The sequence below is a fragment of the Lonchura striata genome, chromosome 17, assembly GCF_046129695.1.
Source record: "Lonchura striata isolate bLonStr1 chromosome 17, bLonStr1.mat, whole genome shotgun sequence".
NCBI classification, from domain to species: domain Eukaryota; kingdom Metazoa; phylum Chordata; class Aves; order Passeriformes; family Estrildidae; genus Lonchura; species Lonchura striata.
This window is the reverse complement of record NC_134619.1, coordinates 6,310,939-6,333,789: the sequence shown is the minus strand read 5'-3', so window position 1 is coordinate 6,333,789 and position 22,851 is coordinate 6,310,939. Positions and strand designations below refer to the sequence as shown.

At 47.1% G+C, this 22,851-nt stretch overlaps 1 protein-coding gene across 13 annotated transcripts in view; it reads left to right on the top strand.

Moving 5' to 3' along the window:
- KCNQ2 (potassium voltage-gated channel subfamily Q member 2) overlaps window positions 1-22,851 on the top strand; it is a 72,854-nt gene that overhangs the window by 13,432 nt on the left and 36,571 nt on the right. For 10 of the 13 annotated variants that reach the window (XM_021527272.2, XM_077786992.1, XM_021527267.2 and 7 more), the window contains exons 2-9: window positions 8,700-8,790; window positions 9,682-9,808; window positions 10,929-11,104; window positions 11,975-12,100; window positions 14,239-14,349; window positions 15,211-15,306; window positions 15,994-16,088; window positions 19,409-19,438. In XM_021527272.2, the coding sequence (XP_021382947.1) occupies window positions 8,700-8,790; window positions 9,682-9,808; window positions 10,929-11,104; window positions 11,975-12,100; window positions 14,239-14,349; window positions 15,211-15,306; window positions 15,994-16,088; window positions 19,409-19,438 (852 nt within the window). The remainder of the gene's footprint in view (window positions 1-8,699; window positions 8,791-9,681; window positions 9,809-10,928; window positions 11,105-11,974; window positions 12,101-14,238; window positions 14,350-15,210; window positions 15,307-15,993; window positions 16,089-19,408; window positions 19,439-22,851) is intronic. The other 3 variants (XM_077786994.1, XM_021527278.2, XM_021527273.2) reach the window with 1 other exon arrangement.

Below are 22,851 nucleotides of genomic sequence, written 5' to 3'. Positions count from 1 at the left end.
GCCATGGCTTCCCTCCACTTTCTGCAGGGTTCAGCTCTCTGGGCAGCCTCTCCCTCTGCAAAAGGCTCTCGATGTGTGAGCTGTGCTCTCCTGCTCCCATCCACACCTGGCCATCCACCTGGGCTATGCCAGGGAAGGAGTGAGAGGTGACAGAAGTGATCAATTGTCCTTTAGAGACGGGTTTAATGTACCAGGTGCAAAGAGAGGCTGTGCCCTGGCAGACCTGGCACTGTCCGTGCAGGAGTCACGAGCTGCCCTGGGCCAAGGAGGTGCCCGTGTGGGTGGTGGCAGGATGATGTCCCCATCGCCCCTGGGGGAGCACAAATCTGCTCAGGGAAACTTTGCTGATGGAGAGGAAAAGTGGAAAAGGACTTTTCAGAGTTGCAGTTTTGGGAGACTCAAAATAGTTCTGTCAGTGGTGAAGTTAAGCAGGGATTGACTGGCAGCTGGTGTGATGTTCTCTCCCTGCGGCATAACTGGGCTGGTTCAGCAATTTTTTAGGGCTAAAGAGCACTGTCTTCTAAATGCTGAGCTCTCCAAAGATCCAAGTCTGTTTTGTGTCCCTTCACCCTGGGCAGCTCCTCTGGGTGCTTGTCTGCATGGCCCAGATGCTGCTCCTGGAAAAAAATGTTCCCATGCTGACAGGAGCAGCTTCACAGGCACGGAAACACCAGGACCATGTTCTGCCACCTCTGCTGTGGAGGACCATGATACCCCACAGCGTGGGGAAGGGATGCAGAGCTCCAAAACTACCACAGGCTCTTTATTTCTCTTTGTTGGACCTAATCCTGCATTCTCTTTGCCAAACTCAGGTTTCTTTCAGGCATTGCAGGGTTTGGACTCAGCTGAGCTGGAGCCTCTCCTGTGCCAGTGCAGCCCCCTTGGCTTTCAGGGGATTATTCCTGATTTGTGCTGGAGTGGGTGAGAGGGAACATCAATCCCAATTATTGTGACATTCCTGTTATTCCTCAGGTTACATTGTTTCTTACCCAGTTTGGGGGTCATAGTCTTTTGGGCACTGAAATCAAAAGGCTGTAAGCCAATTATTTTGCACCTTAGCTGTGAGCTCCTGCTCATTACCTGGGACAAGAGAGGTAAAATTAAACAGATGTTGAAATTACCAACTCTTGGATTTTATATGGGCAGTTTGCAAATATTTCCTTATTTTCCCCAAGACTCTGTTAATTAAATAAACAAATGAACAAACAAAATCAGCAAGGCTTTGGTAATCCTTGCATTTTACACTTCGGTGTTATCCATTAGCCTCTGGTTTTCAGAAACCACATCCTGGTCTTCTAATTATCAAGGAATGAGGCTGGGGATGGGCCCTGGGAAGTGACTGGGGCATCTGAGTGCCTTCAAAATTGCCTGTATCTGCAATTCTTCTTCACTCTTGGCTGGGAGGGAGCCCAAGAGCAACAGTTCTGGGGTCCTGCTTTTACAGCAGCACAAGCCAAGGGCCTCACCCCTGGAGAAACTGAGGATTTTAAAGGCAGCAGAAGGATTTGGAGCTATTTAGTTGCCTTCTGTGGGTCTGGAACAGTTCAGGTGGCTCCTGAGAGCTGCTGAGCCCCTGTGGCAGCAGCTTCCTAAGGATGCTCTCAGCAAGGATTTTTGGTTTTGAGGTGCTGAAATTCGTGGTGCTGGGGAAGGGAACCCGCAGGAGCTCAGGGGGATGGAGCTCATCATTTGTGGGCAGGAAACATCAGTCTCCAGCTGAATATCTACTTCTGGGACAGACCTTTGAAAAACTGGCTACTATTCCTGTCTGCTGCAGGAACCAGCCCGATTGGAGACAATCTTCCTATCTGCAATTAGACCAGAGCCTATTTTTGTATATCACATTCCCTGGAGGGATGTTTAGATGAGATGCAGCATTACATTTTATAGGGGCAGCTTTCTTTTAACCCAGTTCCAGAGCTCACCTCAGGTCGAGTGACTTGCCCAGGTCAGTCAGAGGAGTTTGACCTCGGCAAGAGGAATTTTGATTCCCGCGTGTTCCAACCATGCAGCATTTCCTTGGCTTCTGAAATTTATTTTTCTTGAGGTGTTGTGGAAAAGCAAGGCTTAAGAAACAGAAATAACTTGATCTTCCAATAGGGATAAAGGCTGGATCAGGAAGGTTTATATTCTGTGCTCACTAGCAATGATTTCTCCAGGGTGGGGAAGCAGAGGCTCTTTTGGGGGAATACCCTGTGGGATGAAAGAGAGACAGTGCTCAGATTTCAATCTGAATAATGTGGGTATTGCATGAGACAGCAACTTTCCCTCACATTAAAATCAATGAACATGATCTGAATAAATGCCTGCACAGACATTTTAAGAATTACTTAAATGTCCAATATTTTATACTCTTAATTTACCTCCCAATGCACTGTAATTGCACCGTGGGCTTTAGGATTCTCTCCCATGAACCATTTCTGCAGCTGCATGAATATATTTCTCCCCACCAAATTTTTTGAAAGAAAGCCTCAGCCCAGCAGAGCTGGATCCCAGCAGGAACAGACTCTTCTGGCAGGTGCACAGGCTTGATTAATACTTTGGGTTTTCCTCCAGACATCTGGCTCCTCTGAGGCTGCGTGTGCAGGGTGAGGAGAATACGCAGACAAGCATTTCCAAGTGATTCATTCTGGGTGAGGACAAAGCAGAACATTGGAGCTAGAACTTTGCATGCAGTCATTATTATTAATAAGGCTTTTATTCAGCCTGAGTTAAATGATTAGAGCCAGCCTGTTAAAAAACCCAAGCAATTCCTTACATTTAACTCCTTTTCCCACTGTAAGCGTTCATATCTTGATCTCCATTCCCTGGCATTTCCAGACAGCTTTTGTTCTTTGAGGCTTCAATCCAGAAAAGCTCTTAAGCTCACTCTTGCTCCTAAGTGTGAGGATACACAATCCTTTGCTGGACTAGGGACAAATTATTTCATGGAAACCCAATTTCAGCTCAGATTCCTGCAGTCCATGGATTTGGATCAGGCAGTCCTGTTACAAGCAAGGGCAAAGGGCTGGAGGAGCTTTTGGAGTGGCAACTGATTTCAGAAGTGGTGGATATTAAAGAAAAAAAATTCCTAAATCCTGCTTTTATTTCTAAGAAATGTGCTTCCTAAATTGAAGGGAGGCAGGGCAAGAAGTTTTCTTCTGACTTGGTTGTGCCACTTTGCCATGCTCCTACAGGGGATTCCACAGATGTGTAGCTGTGGCACTTGGGGACATGGTTTAGGGGTGGCCTTGGCAGTGCTAGGGAAGGGTTTGACTCAAAGATCCTGGAGGGTTTTTTCAACCTAAATCATCCTATGATTTTCCTTCCCATCCCAGGGCCAGCCCTTTAACATGGATCTCTGGGAGCTGTTTCTCTGTAGCCTGATGAAGTCTCACCTCCCAGCACACCACCCAGAGCCTCGCTGTACCCACCACAGCCTTCCCTGAACGCTGCTTTGTCCTCTGGAGATGCTCCAGGGCTCCTTTTAGACCACCTGCTCCAGTGGAAGGTGTCAGCCCCAAGGCAGGGGCTTGGAATTAGGTGATCTTTAAGGTCCTTTCCAACCCAAACCATCCCACAGTTCACACCAAATCCTCAGTGCTCTTTATGGCTTTGTATAAGCAAGGGGGGGGTTTATCAAGGCTGCTCAGGCATCACCTGAGTGCACTGAGAATGCACAGGAGGTGTAAATGTTGTCCCAGACAGGCCTTTGATAATGATTTATTTAAAAGTTTATAAACCATGACAATCTCTGCCTTGGAGCCAGCCACTGTGCTCATCACAAACGTTTCCTACCCACATGGATGCTCAGGGATCCTCCAGGCTCCTCCAAGGAGCAAAATCTCAGGACAGAGGATGAGGGTGGGCATGGCCAACCTGAGGGGATTGAGATGCCATCAGGAGTTATTGTTGGGAAGGAGAACATTTATTAAAGCACAGCGCCAACAGGCAGGAGTCTCCACTTCTATTTCCAGCTCTTCTAGTGACAGAATTTGCCTTGGGAGATGATTTTGGCTGAGACCAAGTGATGTGGGAACCCAGAGTGAGGTATTTAGGCTTCTATTCAGCCTTGGAAGTGAGCAGCCAGGTTGAAGTCACAGCAGGATTGCTTACATGAATAAAGATGATGGATGCTCCTGGCTAAGGGTAGGTGCTGTATGACAAAGTTTTTATCCCTGGAAAAGTCATGGCTTTCTCAGCATTTTACTTCTGACTCAATGGAGGTTTAAACTGAGCTGCAAATACTCCCATTCTGATTCTGAGGCTCTCTGAGCACTAAAAGGCATTTGCCACTCTCTGTTCCTCTTTGCTGTGGATGCTCTTTCACCTTCACTTATTGTAATTTCTGTATTTTCCTGGCCTTTGATTTACTTCAAAGTTTTAGGTACTTGAACTGCAGGGTTTTACAGAGCCCACAGCAAATGGATTTATGGGGATTGCAGCTGGATTGCACATAAGCACATCAGTTTTCTTTTAGCACAATTATCAATGCCTTGTTTACATCCCCAAAGTAATTTTCAAGTGTTCTAAATGTTTTAAGTTGCTTTTCATTGTGCAGCTCTTGAATGCCTGTTGTGAAATACTCCTTCCTTTCTAGCTTTGCCCCTTCTAACTAAACAAATCATTAATGGCCTTTCCCAGTTCCAGGGAAAGCCATCAAAGTGGCCAACAAGCACAGTGCCTTATTATATCTTCTGTCACCTCCTTGTGTTGTATCCATCCAGTTGCTAATTGGGGGTGCTCCATCAGAGGAACCCCAACATTTCTGAATGTCAGTGAATATTATTTGAATATGAGTATTTCAGGAATAAATTTAGAGGCCTTTTAAAATGCTTATGTGAATGGGCATGTACATTCCAAGGGGGTTTCTTTTGGAAGGCAAATTAGATGATTAACCTGAGAAGCTTTATGATTATTCCATCATGTGCTTTCACTGAGGAAGAAAAAAAAAAAAAAAAAGAGAGAGAAGGACAATCTTCGTGTTTCATGCATTTTAAGTATTTTTATTTCCAAGGGGGAGTTCAGTCATTCCTTTTTCTGTTGCTAACCTGAAGCACGGTGGATATAAAATCTGGATATGCAGATTTGGTGCTGGGATTTAAAAATTGTAATAAGAAGCTTGCACGGGTGTTTTAAGTCAACATAACCTTTGGATGTAAAGTCAGACTTTGGAGGTCTTTGGATTTACTGGCATTAGCAGCAGTCAGATTTGCACAGCTGAGTCTTGGCTGAGCTTAAAGGTCCCAGCAACATGTGTGAGGGATGGCAGAGCAGCAGAAGGTGCTGGGGCCTGCAGCAGTGAGAGGTGAGTGAGAAAATGCAATGAGGTGTCCTTCTCCAGCAGGCTGGAGGCAGATTTCTCCTTCCTGTCACACTGGAGAGGAGGCAGTGGTCCCAAACCACCCTGGATGCTGCCTGGAGTTTTGGGGATGCTGGGTGCTGACTCCAGCCACGCATCAGGCAGGACCTGTCTGCTCGGCAGGAATATATTGTCTTCTCCAATGTTCCAAGCAGAATTGGCATCTTCAATGTAAAAGTCATTAGATGGGACCTAATTAATGTTCCTTATTGCAAACTAACATTTCCCAGAGTCAGGCTGCAGACGTAATTTACTTTCATTAGATATGTAGCTTTAAAAATTAGATTAATTCCAACTGCTACACTATTTATTGGCTTGTTTCCCTTTCCTTAGTTATCCATTATGGTCTGAAGCCCTTTTCTGATCTGTCTGGGTAGATTAGGTGGCATTAAAGCAGAGTCCAGCTTCCTGCTCCCCACTGCCCTCCCTCTGTGACAGTTCAGAGGACACATGCCCTGATGTGCACGTACCTCTCAGCTTCCCTCTTCCACTCCTCTGTCCAAAGGGGACATGCACATCACTCAAAGCCTCCCAGGAGCCAGACAGACCTGAATCCCCCAAAATGCAGTTTCCTTGCAGAAAGGTGCCATTCTCTGGGTCTCCTTTTCCATCCCCCCAGAGGCTGGTGGCCACACGGTCAGGCAGAGGAGCTGCATCACCCTGGAGCAATTTTGGGATGCGTGTGCAGCTCATCCTGTGCTGATGCAGAGCCTGCAGTCCTTGCTGGCAGGACTGCTGGCTGGGCCAGGGAGATCCCTTACCTTTTGGGACTGAGCCAGGGCAGGTTTTTGTCCCTGTGGGATTTGTCCATGGATCTCCCATGCTCTGCTGGAGAAGCTGGTGCATTCCCTGCTGCCTCCTGTGCTCAGCAGAGATGTAATTAAAGCTGGCCCTGCCAGCCTGATCTGCATCAGGTCTCCCTGGCAATGGAAGCCCTGGGGAGCCCAGAGTGGAAATTGCAGCAGCTCTGAGCTGGCCCTGGGGAGCTGAGGAGCGGGGAGAGGCTGGGGATGAGGCTGCAGGGATGTGCTGGAAGGGGGAGAAGCAGCACCCAGGTGTCCAACTGCTCCAGTAGCACCTGGAGCTGCCCCAGCTCTCCCCATAACCACAGCGTGTACAATCCATCCTTGGGATTGAAAGTGATAAAGCAATTTCTATTTCTTATTTCCCCCCCCATCCCATCAATATCTGTCTAGTGACAACATACAGAAAACCTCTTTTTTTTGTGGTGTGTGTGCCTGCCAGGACTCATGAATTGATACTGGCTTTATTCTGGATCCATCCAAGGTGATCAGCTGAGCAAACACAGTGTGCAAGCTTGTCCTGATATTGACATTTTGCTTTCAGCCCTTCCTCAGGTACTTTACAGTGATGTTTGGTCACAAAAATAAATACAGCTCACATTCTACTTCTTTAATCGAAAAATATAGAATTCTCTTTTCCCTTGATCCCTTTCCATTATAGTTTGTTTGTTTGTTTCCTCTTTCTTCTCTCATTGATTATTCATTTGTTTCTCACTTCAGCATAGAAGTTTGCAGTAAAATCTGGGCCATTCCAGGAGTGCAGCAACCTCGTTGCAGCTCCTTCCCTCCTGGATGTGGGATTCTGCTCTCCCTGTCATGGTGTGGGCAGCAGTGGGGCCCTTCTCCAGCTCCCAGGGCACAGCCCCAGCAGTCTGGAGGGTGTTGGGATGGATGGATGGAGCACAACTGCAGGGCAGGTTGTGGTGGGATTGTTTATGGCAAGGGTTTTAAAAGACCAGCTTGGCATCGTGAGTGGGATTGCAAGTGAGGTTTTCTTACTCTCCTGAGGCTTTTTCAAGTGTCTGCACACCAAAGGTGATGTGAGAAGGAGAAATTTGCAGTGAGAAATCAGGCAATTATCTGCTTGATGCTGAATTCATCTTGTGGCTGATAAAGCTCAGCCTTGGCTGAGATGGCTCTGAAGGTCCCTTGCTTCCAGCAGTCCCTACCTCACCACCACGTTTCAGCCTGTGGTTCGAATAAATACTGCAAATCTCCCTATTTTTACTCATTACTGTGACATTAATGGTCACTGCAAAGCCACAAGCACGACCTGGTGGTGTGAAACTCCTTTATTCACCAAAAAGCAACAGCCCCCACCAGCAGAACCAAACCTTATAAATATTCACAATGCAGGTTGTAGGAATGTGAGACAAAGTCAGACAGATGAATTATTTAATGCTCTTGAAGAATGCAGCTTTTAGTTTCTCCTTGCACTGGCCTACTTTATTGTATTAGTAAATCGATCCTGAGTAAATTAATTTCCCTGCTTTTGCTGGAGCGAGCAGTGGGCAGGGGTGGCAGCCTCCATCCTTCCATCCTTGAGCAGATGCCAGGACACCTCAGCAGCTGCGGATGCAGGCGCTGAGTGTCAGAAGGGAGCCGAGCTCCTGTCACTCATCCTGTGCCCTTTGATTTGCAGCAGAACATCCAGCACTGGGCAGCCTTGATGGGGGCAGGCAGTGAGTGACAGGCTGGGGTGGCACTGCCCAGGCTGCTCCTGGGAGGCTGCCCATGGGTGGAGATGTCAGTGCTGGGTTGGAGCATCTCCCTGGTTTGGGGGTAAATTAGAGCTGATATCAAGGTTGTATCCCCACAGCTTATGGCAGGATGAGGCTTCTTTTGTCCCTGAAGAGCTGGAACAGAGGCCAGCCCAGTTCCCTCCCCAGTGCCAACAGCACCAAAATTACATTCCCCGATCAAACCCCTCTTCTGTCCCATGGCTGGCCACAGAAGAGCAAAATAACAACCACCCAACTCCCAGTGATCCTCCAGCAAACCCAAAAAATCACCAGTCTTTCCAGGCAGCAGGGAGTTAATGTGGAGTACCTGCCTGAGAAAGCAACATTAAATCCACCCAAAAACGTCCCACTCTGGCATGAATTGCAGCACCACTTGTGAGTGAGCTTCTGTGGATGTAAATGCATAGGTAGAGCCCACGCTGTCAGGCCGTGCTCCTGCTCCTCAGCCAGTCTGCTCCCCTCTTATCCCAGTTAAAAATGTCCCTGCTCGTTTGGGTACTTTTGGATGCTGAAAGAGCTCACGTTTCCTTGGAGAAAAAAATGTCAGAAGTGATCAGAGCAGCCAGCTGGAAGGGGAACTGCATTGGCACTGGCCAAACTGGGGATAGTCCAGTGGGTGCACCCACACGTAACTCTTCCAGTTAGCAAAACTGGGCACTTGTCTTACCCTTTTACATGGTGCTATAGCAGCTGTGCAGTCAATACCCAGAGAGAAATATATCCAAAATTGCTCTCTGAGTTTGTTGGATGAGTATGAAAATTTACTGCCATTAAGACTGACCTTTTCTCTCTCTCCCTTTTTGTGTTCCTTAGTTTTCTACTAGTGTTCTCCTGCCTGGTGTTGTCTGTCTTTTCCACCATTGATGAGTACCAGAACAGCTCAGAAGGGGCCCTTTACATCCTGGTAAGTGGGGCTGACAGTGAAGTATTAAAATAAGGTCAAAACCACAAAAATCCCTGAGACAGGGGATATTTGAGGCAAGAATTTAAGCTGTCCTTTGTGAGAAGAGGACCACTCGGGCCTGTGGGTCAGAAATGGGGAAAAACAAATTAAAAAAATATGGGGTTGCTGGATTCACCTGTCTCCTCTCCTTTTGTCCATTTTCCTCTTCCCCATTCCTGCCCTACATCAAATCAAAAGGTGCTCCAGACTAATTAGGACTTCACTGGTTTTGACACATGAGAAAGTTGAGACAAGATCTCAAACGGAAGGGAGCATGCACAGGATATTCAGGTGGAGATGGAAAGAGATGGAAAGAAACTGAAAGAGATGGAAAGAGCTGGAAAGAGATGGAAAGAAACTGAAAGAGATGGAAAGAGATGGAAAGAGCTCACGTGGCATCAAGGGATGGAGGATTCACACCATGCCTGCACCAGATCTCCCAGCACACACAGGCAACCAGCCAGTTTTCTAAGGAAAAAGCTGAAATCCCCTTCTGTCATCCTCTAGGATTATTCCCATTCAGTGATTCCCATCTCTGCTCTTCCCTCTGCATAACTGAGTTGAGTCCTGGTGGCAGGGAGACAACGAGGTGTTCATCAGGCCTGTGATGGGGGAACAAGCACAATATGAGGAGGTGTAGAACTCCAGATCATGACTACAACGTGCAGCACCTCTCACCACGCTGGGGAGGAGGAGGGAAGACACAGAAGCAGAGATCTGATGATCTCTCAAGCCTGGGCTCTCTGTCGAGTGGTGCAGACTGCTCAGTGATGTATTTTCTGAGGTCATGAGTTCCAGAGCATGCTCTCCACCATCCTTTTTTCCCCATTAACGGCACTGTCCTCCCTGCAGGAAATCGTCACCATCGTGGTGTTTGGGGTGGAGTACTTTGTGCGGATCTGGGCCGCCGGCTGCTGCTGCCGATACCGGGGCTGGAGGGGACGGCTGAAATTTGCCCGCAAGCCTTTCTGTGTCATTGGTAAGAGCTGAGTCCCTGCACGACATTTCCCAATCCAGGATGGCCATTCCAAGCATGGTGCTCCAGTGTCTTGCATATGTTTTGGGGATTAAACTTCAGTTGCTTCATGGTTACCTTGAGAAAGGGAAAAACCCCAAAGGAAGAAGTCCTAATCCATGGCCATGCTTTTTGAGATTTGTCACTGGGCTCTCCCTGTTTTCTGCTGACCTGGGAGTCATCCCAGTGCCCTGCATACCTCACGTGTCACTGACATCTGTCCACAGCCACAGAAACAGGGTTTAGCCAGGGGAAGCTGAGCACAGGAACTGCAATCCTGCAATCCTGTGTCCAACCTCCACACCAAATTTTTCCCAAGTCATTGAGACTCCGTGGCTCACTTTGCCTTTCCTGGTGCTGATGAGCTTCTTCACAAGGGAGCTGGGAGACTTAATTAATTATTGTTTGTAAAGCATTCAAAGAGTCTCCTGTGAGAGGGGCCATTTGGGCACAGCAATGATATTTTATGGGATTAGAAATGGACAGAGTGGCCGTGCTCTTTGCTGTGGAGGCTGCCTGTGGGAGCTGGCAATGGTCATATGCAGCATTTCAGTTTATTCCGCAGAAAAACACTCCTATAAAATTTTCTGTAGCAAATCAGAGAAGAGGGAAGTTTATGGGATCTTTGATATATATTGAGCAAGATGTTTTTTCTTACCAATTTATTGGACTTTCTTTGTCCTTAAGCATTTTAGGATTACTATGGAGGACGTATGGATTTTCATTCCCAGTGTAGATGGGGGAATTTCCTGCTCTGTGAAACAGGCAGCTATGGCTGATAAAAGAAGGGGCCTTTGGCAAGAATTTAACCAATGTTAACACTGAATCAGATCAAAATCCATTTGCAGTGTTTTTGACCCATTTTCTATGGGAATGATGACCACGGAGAAGGAAACCAGGATGTTCCCACAAGGTGTGCAGTGGCTGCTTTGCTCCAGTTTCAGATTAGTGCTGTGTCCTTCCAGCAGGGGATACAAGTGTGGGGGACCCCTGTCACGCACAGCCCGAGGCAGTGGCAGGGCCCTTCCCTTTGGTGGTGGTCTGGCAGTGCTTCCTCACCCTTCCCTGCCCTGTGTTCCCTCAGACATCATGGTGCTGATCGCATCCATCGCCGTGCTGGCGGCGGGGTCCCAGGGGAACGTCTTTGCCACCTCGGCACTCAGGAGTTTGAGGTTCCTGCAGATCCTGCGCATGATCCGCATGGACCGGCGCGGCGGCACCTGGAAGCTCCTGGGCTCTGTGGTCTACGCGCACAGCAAGGTGAGCGAGGCCCAGGCAAGGACGTGGAGCTGCTCTCAGTGTTTTCCCCACCACAGACACTGCTTTGGTTCAGCTCTCCATCCCAAAGTCCTTCCAGGCCTGGGGAGAATGGCAGGACATTGCAGGGAACACAGGGAAGCCACACAGTCAGAGACACAAGGTCTGATGGAGTGCTCCATCAGTCAAGAAGGGAAGGGAAAGAGATATTCCAGTCATGGAACCAATCCCTGGTGTAAGGGGATCAGTTTGGAAAGAGGTTGTTCTTAATTTTTTGCTTCCTGATGCTGTATTTATGATTTTAACATTTCTTATGCTTCCTTCACTTTCTTTTCCCCAGAGAAGCTTAACCAGCTTCTCCAGCACTATGTAAAAGTCAGGAAATTTGTGTGTCTCCTTTGTCCACCATTGCAGTAACCTAATCAAAAAATAATCACTCTTATGAATTCCAAATTAAAATTTGGGGGATAGTCCATCCAGACCCCAACTTCACAGCTCCTCCTTTAGTGGATTGGACCTGCCCTAAGTAGAATCTCCAGAGATCTGGGGGTTCCTATTTCAGTTTTGACTCCACTTCTCTGTGTGAACTGGGGATTTATCAGCGTTTTTGAAGTCTCATTTCCAGTTCTTGCAATAATTGAGCTCTTAACACTCCCTTCTCCATTTGCTGTGTGGTTTTGGATGATTTGGTCTTCAGGCCTGGCAGAGCCACGGTCCCATCACAGAAAGTGCCATCACTGATCTCCAGCCAAAGCCCCAGAACCCAAACAAGTGCAGGGAAAGTTCAGATCCAGCAGCAAGCAAGAAACTCAGCATTTGGAGATGTGCACCAGGACTGCAATTATTCTCTTCTTTCTTTTAATGATCTCACAGGAGCTGATTACTGCCTGGTATATTGGCTTCCTGTGCCTCATCCTGGCCTCTTTCCTGGTGTACTTGGCCGAGAAGGGAGAAAATGAGCACTTTGATACATACGCAGATGCACTCTGGTGGGGTCTGGTAAGTAATTTCCATAGAGCAGCTGCTGGTTATTAAAATAAAATGTCCATTAACCCTCCATCTTCTATCACTTACGTGAGGTATTGACTTAGAGAGTGCTTAGTTAACATTTTTATTAAATGGCCTCAGGCTGTTCCATTTAGCTCTTTTTCTTACATAAACCTCATAGAAATTGTTAGGGGATCATGTTTCTGAATTGGCTGGAGCTGCAGGGGAACCCAGAACTGGTGTGCTCCCCGTCGTGGGATTGAGCTCTGTCGTGACAGAGGCAGGTCAGAGAGGGATCCTGCACCACTGGGTGCTTTGATCATTGTTTTGACAAGTATTGCTGCCCTTTAATTATTTAAATTGCACTTGGGGAAGGTGCTGTTGAATACGCTGGAATAAATTTCATAAAATTAATAGGGCCTAAGTAGCAGGAAGGCTCCAGTGGGGCAAGCACTCCCTGTCACATTTCTGCTGAAAGGGCAGTACTTGTGGTTTGCTGTGCTTGTGTGTGTGCATGTGAATTATTGGATTACCCCATTAACAAAGAGAGAATTAATAACATTCTAATCTTCTTGTGTTATTCTTCTTCTGCTCCATCACTAGTTTGGCCTTGGTTACAAAGCATGTAATGAAAATCCCCAATCTGATCAAATCCCAGTAACAGGCTTGAAGAGGAATCAGCTGATCAAGCAGCTCCTCCATTCCAACAAAGGGAAAGAGGCAGTAAATTGCTCTTCAAGCCCCTTAGTTAGGACAGAAAAATAAAAACAAAGCTAAATTTGACATAACAAGAAAATAAACAATGAGGGGAAAGTGACAGCCCAGATTAGAGCTCAGTCGGGGAGAACCATGGGCAGACTTATCCCTTCTGTTTCTGAGACTGTTTTGCTGCTGAGAAATTCAGAAAAAAATATGAGCTTCTTTAAAATAAACAGTTTTTGTCAGAGTCCAGCTCAGGGATCCAATATGGGCAGATGTTGAGAGATGGGACAAACCAAATTTCAGGTTCAGAAGCTCATCCCTTGGTTGATCTTAGTGTATCCAACACTTGTTGTTGTCTATAGAAATTACAAAAATATTGTAAACCAGCTTTGCAGTGATTATGGAGAGAGCCTTGCTCTGACTGCATTTCAGTAAGGATTACCCACTTTGATGCAATTTTTAACCACTTGGTCAAAATAGCATCTAATTGATAAGGCTTTTAGTGGGCCCAATTAAAAGGCGCTTTGGGATCCTACTTCAATTTGTGTAAAAGTGATCTTTTATTCTAAATGGAATGCATGTTTCCAATGCCACATCAGCATGGTGTCAGCTCCCATCCCTGGGGCCAGCCCTGTCCATGGGGGCTGTGTGACAAGGACAGCCTTTGGGATCAGAAGTCTCAAAGATGTTTCTAATCAGACCATCCCTCTCTGCCTTGTCCTGCTAGTCCCAAGCTTTCCAAATCCTCTTGGAAGCCTTGGGGGAATAGCCAGCATTTTCCAGCAGTGATGTCCATGGACTGAAGTGGGAAAAGTGTCTTCTGCAGTTTGCAATTCAAGAGACTCTGTCTCCAACAAATTTCTCAAGTTCTTCCCCAAAATACAGACAGCAGCTCGCCAGCTCTCTCCTGGTGCATTGCAATAACACAAAACCCATCCCTAAACGAGGCGGTGTGAAGGAGCCCTAATTCATCCTCTCAGCCTAACAGGCTGCTGTTAAACAGGGGAGTGGAGACCAGCTGATGGACACTGCTGGGAAGGTTGGCAATAAACAGCAGCAGAGCTCTGTGTGTGCAGACAGCTTTCCTGAGCTGCGAGAGGGACTTTGGGGAGCAGAGCCGGTTCACTTCCCCTGCCGAAGGCACAACCCCTCCTGGGGGAGGATCCGAGCCTCTGCACGAGCTGGCAGCTCTCTCTCTGTGACAGCAAAAGGCACCAAAACGCTCCCAACTGGTGTGAAGCAGGGCGGGTGTCGGGGTGTCCCTGCATCCCGTGGAGCTGCCCATCCCTGCCCCAGGTCTCTGAGCTGCACCGTGCCTCGCACAGTTGGGGACACGCGGTGACCTGGCTCCTCCGCGTGCCACTCGGCTGCTGTGGGAGTTTTGGCTGCGTTGTTTCAGTTTTTAAGGCTGTCTGACCAAGGGCTGGGCACTGATCTCCTCCCTGCAGATCACTCTCACCACCATTGGCTACGGGGACAAGTATCCACAGACCTGGAACGGGCGGCTGCTGGCGGCGACCTTCACGCTCATCGGCGTATCCTTCTTCGCCCTTCCTGCTGTAAGTGGGTGCTGAGCTCACCTGAGCCGTGCCCCCAGCCCCTGGAGCTGGTGGCACTCTAACAGCTACAATGTGATGCACTCCTGACTGTAATGCTCTGTGGCTTTTGAGTCAGAAAATGAGGGAGAAAAAAAGCCCGTTTGAATATCCACAATTTGGGAATCGTGTGCATGAGCAAATGGGATGAGAACTCTAGATTTGGCTCTGCACAAATATTTATGGAAGCAATAAAAACCATTTTCTTCCCCCAGAAGGCTGTTCCTTGGGGTAATTAATGGCTTTAAGATGAAAGAGGGTAAATTTAGATTGGCTATTAGGAAGAAATACTTTCCTGTCAGAGTGGTGAGACACTGGCACAGGTTGCCTAGAGAAGCTGTGGCTGCCCCAGCAAGGCCAGGCTGGACAGGGCTTGGAGCAACCTGATCTAGTGGAAAGTGTCCTTGTCCATGGCAGGGGGTTGGAATGAGGTGAGCTTTAAGGTCCCTTCCAACCCAAACCAGTCTGTTATTCTGTGATTACACATGTCAACAAATTCCCCGTGTCCCTTTAGCAGTGCATTTCAACATGGTGATTCCTATGGGGGTAATCTGCTGAATGCCAGCATGCTGGGGTTCTTTTGTATTTTATCAGTTGGTTGGAGGTAGTTTGGGAAAATTTTCAGTTCCAGTGGGTACCAGCAAAGTCTGCTGCCCCTTGGAGAGTGTACACCATGGCTTCCAGGATGGAGGCTCTTTCCTTCCTCTATGTTTGAATCAAAAAAATGAGCCAGGAAAAAACCTTTGGAGGGAAAGCTAATCACATTTTTTAAGTGGAAGCTTAACTAAACCCCTGCTAGTGGCAAATTGTTGTTCTCTTCCCCAGGGCATCTTGGGTTCTGGATTTGCTCTGAAGGTTCAAGAGCAGCATCGACAAAAACACTTTGAGAAGAGGCGAAACCCAGCAGCGGGCCTGATCCAGGTGAGGGTCACATCCAAGGAGCCTTGTGGTGACATCATCCTGGTTTTAGGGGGCTTCATAAACTTTTAGAAGTTGGGGAAGAGACAAATGGGGTGGTGTATGTAAGGTGTGAGACAGCAGCTGGTGACTGGTTTTGTCTGGGAATAAATGCCAGGAAATCAGCTAGGGGAAAACAGCATATGTGGTAGGGAATCTAGAGAGAAAAGGGATGGAATTCAGCAAGCAGCCAGCTCAGCAAGACAAATGCATTAGGACAGTCTGTTTTCACCCTTTTTTTCTCCCCAAAGAGAATATTTATCCTGATATAAGGTACAGTTGGGAGCATTTTCTTCATGAGAACAGATGTCCGTGCAGAAGGCTTGCCTTGTTGTATGTCTTGAAGAATTGAAATTAGTCATTTTACATTCCCCTGCTCCTCTCTCTCCACATTTTTCACTTCTAAATGGGCAACAACACCCATCCTGACTTCAGTCTGACAGTGAATGCCTGGGACCTGCAGCATTTTTAACTGGGCTCACATGGCCAGTAGTATCACGGCACCACCCCAAATTCATCACTTACCAAATCAAGGGGAGGGCAGAATGCTGCATCCATCCCATAGGGCTTGGTGTTGGTTGAGGTTTATATTCCAGGGGTGGTTCTGGCCATGCCTGGGTGCACAATCCCACTGGGTTTTCTCCTGCACAGGCGGCTTGGAGATTTTATGCCACCAACCTATCCCGGACAGACCTGCACTCCACCTGGCAGTACTACGAACGCACCGTCACCGTCCCCATGTACAGGTACCTCCTCCTCCAGCTTCCTCCTCCACTGCTTTCCTCGTGATGCCACTGTCTCCATAGTTAATTTTGTTATCTGAATACATAATTTTGCTTTTTTTTGGTTGAAAAGTTGATTTTGAGCTCCTAAGAGCTGGTATATGCTTTTGCTTTTGGAGGATTTTTTTTTTTTTCGCTTTGTATTTTTTCATTGTTTTTATTTTTGACTTGATTTTAATTTCCCTGTTGCTTTGTGTGTTTTTTTTTTCTTCTCATGTTTTTGTGTGTGTACGTGCTCTTCTTTTCACCTTTATTTCTCCATGCCTGCTGGTAGTTGCATTGTGTTGTGACAGTTGCCGTGCCCAGGTGTGAAGACCTCCCTCCAAGCTGCCCTGGATCATAGGTAAACACCACCCTCTCCCTACCTGCAGCTCCTTGTGCCCTCTCAGGTTCTCCTTGCTGGTCCAACTGGTTTCTAATGGTCCTTCTGCCTTTCAGCAAACTTCTCTCCCACCCTTGGCCAGCCTGGCCCTCTCCCAGGTGCATTTTCCCTGGGTGCTCCTTTCCTTTCTTTTCCTTTTTTATCTCTAAGAGGAGGAAAATTAACTCGGGATTCAGGGAGCATTTTCCCATTTCTTGTATCTCATTTCCCCATCCCAGGGTGTTGACAAAAGCAGGGAATGATGTTGGAACCGTGATGGATGAGGCTGCTGAGCACCAGAGTGTTTTAGCAGTACCTACCTGCCTTTCTCTACCTGCAGTAAAACCAGGCAGGTTTTTAAGGTGAAACTACACAGGTTAGAACAGTGCTGTGGAAATTCAAATTCACAGCCTCCTGGGATTTGGAGCTTCATGGAGCTGGGGACAGAGTCCCCTGCCATGCCTCCCATCTCTCCAGGACATGGGGAAGCACCACATCCTTCATGTTCCCTTTGTGCCTGGTGGCTTCCTCAGAAATTAAAATGCACAATGTTCTATTCATTTTCACCCCACACCTCCCTGTATCCTGGGCAGGGCCATGTGCCCCTTCCTGGTGTATTTTTAGAAGCTATCCATGACTCTCTGTGTTTGTAGAATGGTTGGATATGTTTGTTAGATGTTCCTGTAGCTCTGTGGGGCTTTGTTGGGTGTGATGGGGCTCCCTGTGCCCCACCTCCCCTCTCCCACGCAGGGCTGTGGTCCAGCACTGGGCTGTGGCACTGCAGGAATAATCCCTTCCTGATTTCCCAGGCCCCTTCTAGCCCTCAGGCAGACAGCCTGCATGTATTTCCTGGGGTAAGCTTTAGCCTGTATTTCAAACACACCAGCCAACCTTTTAACCCACCATAAAAACCTGTTGGAAGTCCCATTGCTGTGGTCAGTAGGTTCTCATTGGATTCACTTCCTGTGTGTGTCTGATTGGTTGCTTTTTCCCTAGAAATTTATGAACCAACTTGAAGATTTTGTCTTTAAAAACCCAAAACAACAACAACCACCCAACAGAACAGAACAAAGCTGTTTTTCAATAGCATTAAACCCACCCATTGAAACTCTCTCTCCCAGTACCTGACCTTCTGGCTGTACCTTTCCAGCACTGCCTGAGATCAGCTACTGGAGAGGATGAGGACAGAGCTTGGCCTAAAGTCCACTGCAAAATGCAGGCACTCAGGGCTTGTTTTCAGTGGACTTTGCCAGATTTTACTGCTCTTTGAAATACTGAACTTACCATGCAGCCAGACATGCAGTGACACCCTTTTGATTACCTGTTACACAAACCCCTTGTTAAAACCTGTATTTCCACAGAGCTAATATGCAGGGAGAAATCGGAGATAAAGATCTCCAGAAAAGGCTAAATGGAAACTCTGGGGAGGAGAAAGAGAAAAAAAAAATGTAGTTTGGAGAGCCTGCTTATCTTGAGTAAAAAGCCAGGACAGATTTGTAGCAGGGTTGTAGCAGCTTTGCTGGCTGCTGCTGTGAGTGCTGCTCAGCCCCACACAGCAGTGTCACCCTGGGCTTTCTTGGAAATTGAGTTCTCCAGACTCTCAGCTTCTCCCTTAAATCCCAGCTCCTTGTTTGTGCTCAGATCAAGTGAAATCACCTAGACGAGTGAGCTGTGGGTGCACCAATGGATTCAGCCCTCAATGAAATTTATTTTTTTACTAAAAAACAGTGAAACCCTTTTGACTATATTTCGAATGCTGTAAAATAAATTAAGTGGATTTCATTTTTCTTTAGAAAAAGGGAGTAACTGTATGTTCTGGCTGCAGCTTGCATCACTCACACTGGCCATCTCTCCTTGCCTCCCCACTTCCCCAAGCCAGCTGGCAGGCACTGGCAGCCCTGTGCTGCTGCAGCCATGGCAGCACATCAAGCCCAGCAGCCCCTTCAGGCCGTGGCTGCAATGCACAGTGTGGTTTGGAAGTGGGCTAGAGGAGCACAAAATCCCCTCTCTGGTGCCCAAGGATGATCTGCAGTCACCACTACCTTGGCATCCTTTCTGCTCAACACTGAGCTGCTCATTCCTCATAGCAGAAGCCTGTGCCTTTAGCTCATCTCTCTTCCCAAGGCATCTCTGGAAAGGCTTGGCTGCTTGATATGAGAAAATTGTTTCAAGTGCCTTGGAGGAGCTCACATGGCTCCAGAGCATCACTGCAATCACTGCAGTAGAGCTACTCTGATTTATTTGAGGGAAAATATGGTGGCCTCTGAGAGAATCCCAGATTTTATCTTTAAATCCAAAATGTGGCAGGACCAAATTCTGAAATATGCACAAGGCTCCTGCGTGTGCAGGTGTGGTTTGGGTTGTGATGCATGAGTTGGCTTGGTGCACTCAAACATCATAAATAACTTGTTCTGCATCAGCCACTGGATTTATTGGGAAAAATCTGCTCTTGCTGTCACTCATGAGAGCAGGGCCTTGATCTGGACTGCTGTCATATATTGGCCTTCACTAAAAACCAAACCCATGGGCACATCCTGCCCATTCAGCAGCCCAGCCCGGCTGGGTGTCCCTGGCTGGTGGGGCCAGGGGCTGTGGATGTCCCATGGAAGATCTCTGGGAGGCCCCCACACTTTCCCTGCCCCGTGGTGCCCATTTGCTCTCGGAGCAAGGTGCCAGCTGCGTGTCCCTGAGGGTGACACGGGTGTGCCATGGCTCCTGAGCCAGCCACAGCGGGAGCCAGCTCAGTCCATGCTCCTGTGCTCACCTGTGAGCCTGGCCACAGCATCTGCTCCCGGGGACACACTTCGTTCATATGCTAATTTTCTTTATTCTGTTTCTTTCCCCCTCTCCTCCACCCCAACTTCCCCCCCTGTTTTTCTTTCTCTTACCCCTTTGGTTTTCTTTGGTGAAAACACTTGAAAAGCACGCAAACGCAAACGTATGGTGCCTCCAGGTATGAAGTGCATGTGACTCTGAAAGTGTGTGTCATGTCACTCCTTGTTCTTCATTTGGGACTGTAACATGCAAAGCCTTGAATTAAAAAAAAAAAAAAAAAAGAAAAAGGAAAACAACAAAACAAACAAAAAAAAAGACATAAACCTTTGAAGATGAGTTTTTTCCAAGGAACGAGTGAAAGCCCAAAGCAGACACGCTCTCCTGCTGCTACAGAATAAGCCCCTGCACCTCCATGTACATTTTAGCTATTGGTACACACAAATGTTGGGAAACTGCCAAAATGATGATGTCAGGAAAGAGAATGGAAGTGTGCTTGATAAGCTTGCTTTGTTAAGGATGATTTCTTGATGGTCTTTCCAACCTTCCCTGATCCATACAACACTTAACAAGAAAACACCCCCGTTCATCTTCCATTTTCCCCTGCCCTCACTCCTGTGTGTTCCCTCTCTCCAGCTCTCTTCTCCCATCCTTCATTCTGTCATTTATCTGGCTCTGAGCTGCAGGAGTTGTGCCCGCCTGGCATTGAGTTTGCTGGTGTGGTGGCACCACAGGGCACAGCAGTGGTAGCACAGAATAAAACCTCCAGAGCAGCTGTGCCTGCTTTTGAGGGTAAAACCTGGAGAAAAGAAAGATCTGGGATGCTAAACTGATATGATCATTCATTTCTTTGAGTAACACAATCTGATTTTATGGTGAAAGAAGGCTTCATCTCAGCAGGACTTTTCCATTTCAGTTTTTAGTTCCAAGACCCACATACAGCTAAGCAGTTATTAGCCACAGTTACTCAATCCCAGACTTAACCTTTTGGGATCAATCCAAATGTAAAGTCCTGGATATGGCTGTGTAAGATTAATGATAAATAATATTATGTCAGGTTCTGCAGAAAGAAGTAGATTTGCAAATCACAGGCGTATTTTATATGAGATGGGTATCTGAAGGTGTAGTCAAGTTAATATTTTAAGATGGGGAATAAATGACTTGCATTTCAAGACTGCAGGCCAAGCTCTGTTCTTAGAGCAGTTTAAATCCTCACTAGATGCAGTAATGCCACTAGAGCTCATGTGATTTAGTGTCTGATTTTGAAACCCAGTTCCAGTTTTCACAGATGCAAGTTTTACAGCCTTAGTAAATCACACTTACTGCTCTGTGTGCTTAATTTATAGCAAATTGCATCAATGAATTGCAAGTATATTAAGAATATATTTTCCTGTTGTGCTGAACAACAGCCTGTTTTGAGAATCAGACATTTTTCTACTACTGGGAGAGGAATAAGAATGTGCCACTTCTCTTCCATTTGTTGTAATGAAGTATTTTATAAGCTTCACGAATGTTCTCAGTCATGAAAAATTGCTTCAGTTGGAGACATAAAGTCATAGTTAGGGCAAAAATTGGCTGCTTATAGAAACTCCAGCACTGCATGGAGGCTCATTTAGGCTCCCATCCCATTCCAGCACCCATCTCCTTGTCACCGTCTCCTTAACTGTTCATCCTGGGACTGTTCCAAAAAATCATCGTGGCGTCCGCGAGCGTGTCGTGGTGTGTCCGTGTAGCTCCCACCGTGTCCTGTGCTGCTGCCCTCCTCGTGTTGTGGGGTTCTGGTGGTGTCCTGGCCCGAGGCATGACCTCCCTCCTGTCCCCTAATGCTTGAAAAGTTCTCTGTGCTCCCAGGAACAGCGGATCCTCCTTTCCCTGTGGATATGGGAGCCGGCGCCTGGAGTTAGCGTGGCCTTTCTCTGTGCTGTACTGGGAGGGGTGGTGGAGGCAGCTGGGGGGAACCTGCAGCAGCTCACAAGTGTTGCTGTGGTGGGTGGCATGAGCTGTGTGTGTCCCGTGGTGTGCAGATTCCTCAGCCAGCTCCCCCTTAACCGGAACGCGCTTCCCTCGCTAACCAGTGACACACGGGCCAGGAGGAGAGAGAGAAAACGCGAGGAGCCCCAGCCAGAGGCTCCTTCTGCACCTGGCATGGTGGCACCTGTGTCCCTGGGCACTCACCAGGGCAGCGTGCCATGCACCCAGCATTCAACAGCAAAGCTCAGCTCAAGAGCTGTGCAGAGCTCTGTCTTTTTTGTTTTTAAAGGTTCTGGAGAAATGGTGTGGTGCAGTAGCTTTTCCTCAAGCTGCTCTTGCAGTGGCAGGTTAGGATGAGCACTTAGTTGAGATTAAATTTCAGGTCATGTATATGTTTTCACTCATTTTTGATAATAATTATTTCATTAGAATACTGGTTTCATTAAAATACTGTATTTTATTTCATTAAAATATATGGGCCACCTCATGTGTCCAGGCCCATGAACCAACCACAGAAATGGTGAATTTCTGTGTTATCTGTGTGTCTGTACTTCCTCATGGAAGCATCTGTGGTGGCCACCTTCAGCACACTGCAGACCATGGGCTGATGCAAAATAAATAATTCCTTTTGGAATCCTGAATCCTCCAGTCCTTTGAGCTAATGAGCTCCTCAGCTGAGACTTCCACCAGTGAGAGCCTGGGATTTGCAATCCCAGCTGGAGAAAATGGAGCAATTCTCCTGTGTTCTGCTGGGTAAGGATCTCTCGGAGGAATTAATTCACCAAAGAAGAGCTGTGCACCCTTCATTAGCTGCTGAGAACAACCTGTGCTGGATTTATGCACCACCTCTGCCAACCTGGAATGCACCTCCAAACCCAGCTGAAGGGAGGTGACAGCCCAGCACTCATGCATGCTCCACTGCATCAAGGTCAACTTCTTCCTGATGTCTGGAATGAAGAGGAGCATTAATTCAGCAGATCAGGATGTGCTTTTCTCTTGATGGAAGCGACTGGGGAGCTGAGCCAAAATTTTTCAGGACTATTTTTATTCTTTTCTCCATACTTAGAATTGGAAAATTTTCTGATTGCCTCAATCTTGTGAACACAAAATCTCTGCTGAACCAATGTGGTTTTGAGGATAAGTTTTGTGCCCGCAGAGAAGAGGCTTTTCCAGTTGAGTTGGATATTTTTTTAGTTAAAGTGTGAAACTATTGGTCTCATCATGACTGAAAAAAATGCGGGCATGAATATCTCTCCCTTTATTTTAATAGAAGCCTCATTTCTTACAGTCTCCCCCTGACACCTCCATCCTATGTTTCTCTTGGTTGAAAACCTGTTTGGGAATATCAATATTAAATATTTATGGAGGAAGCCCTGGTTCCCAGGGTCTCAGGGAATAACCCAAAAATGGATGTGGAGCTAATTCCATGGCTTAAAGCACAAAAGCAGAATAGGCCACAGGACATTTGTTCACTGGATTTTTCATTCTTACCAGGATTCCCTTAGTCAGGTATTGTTTGTTTTTTTTTTTTTTTTAACTGAGAAGGGAAGGAAGCCCTATGGTTTCTGGAAGGCAGTGACACAAGGTTTTTTTGTCTCATTTTAGGGCAAAACCTGACATGGA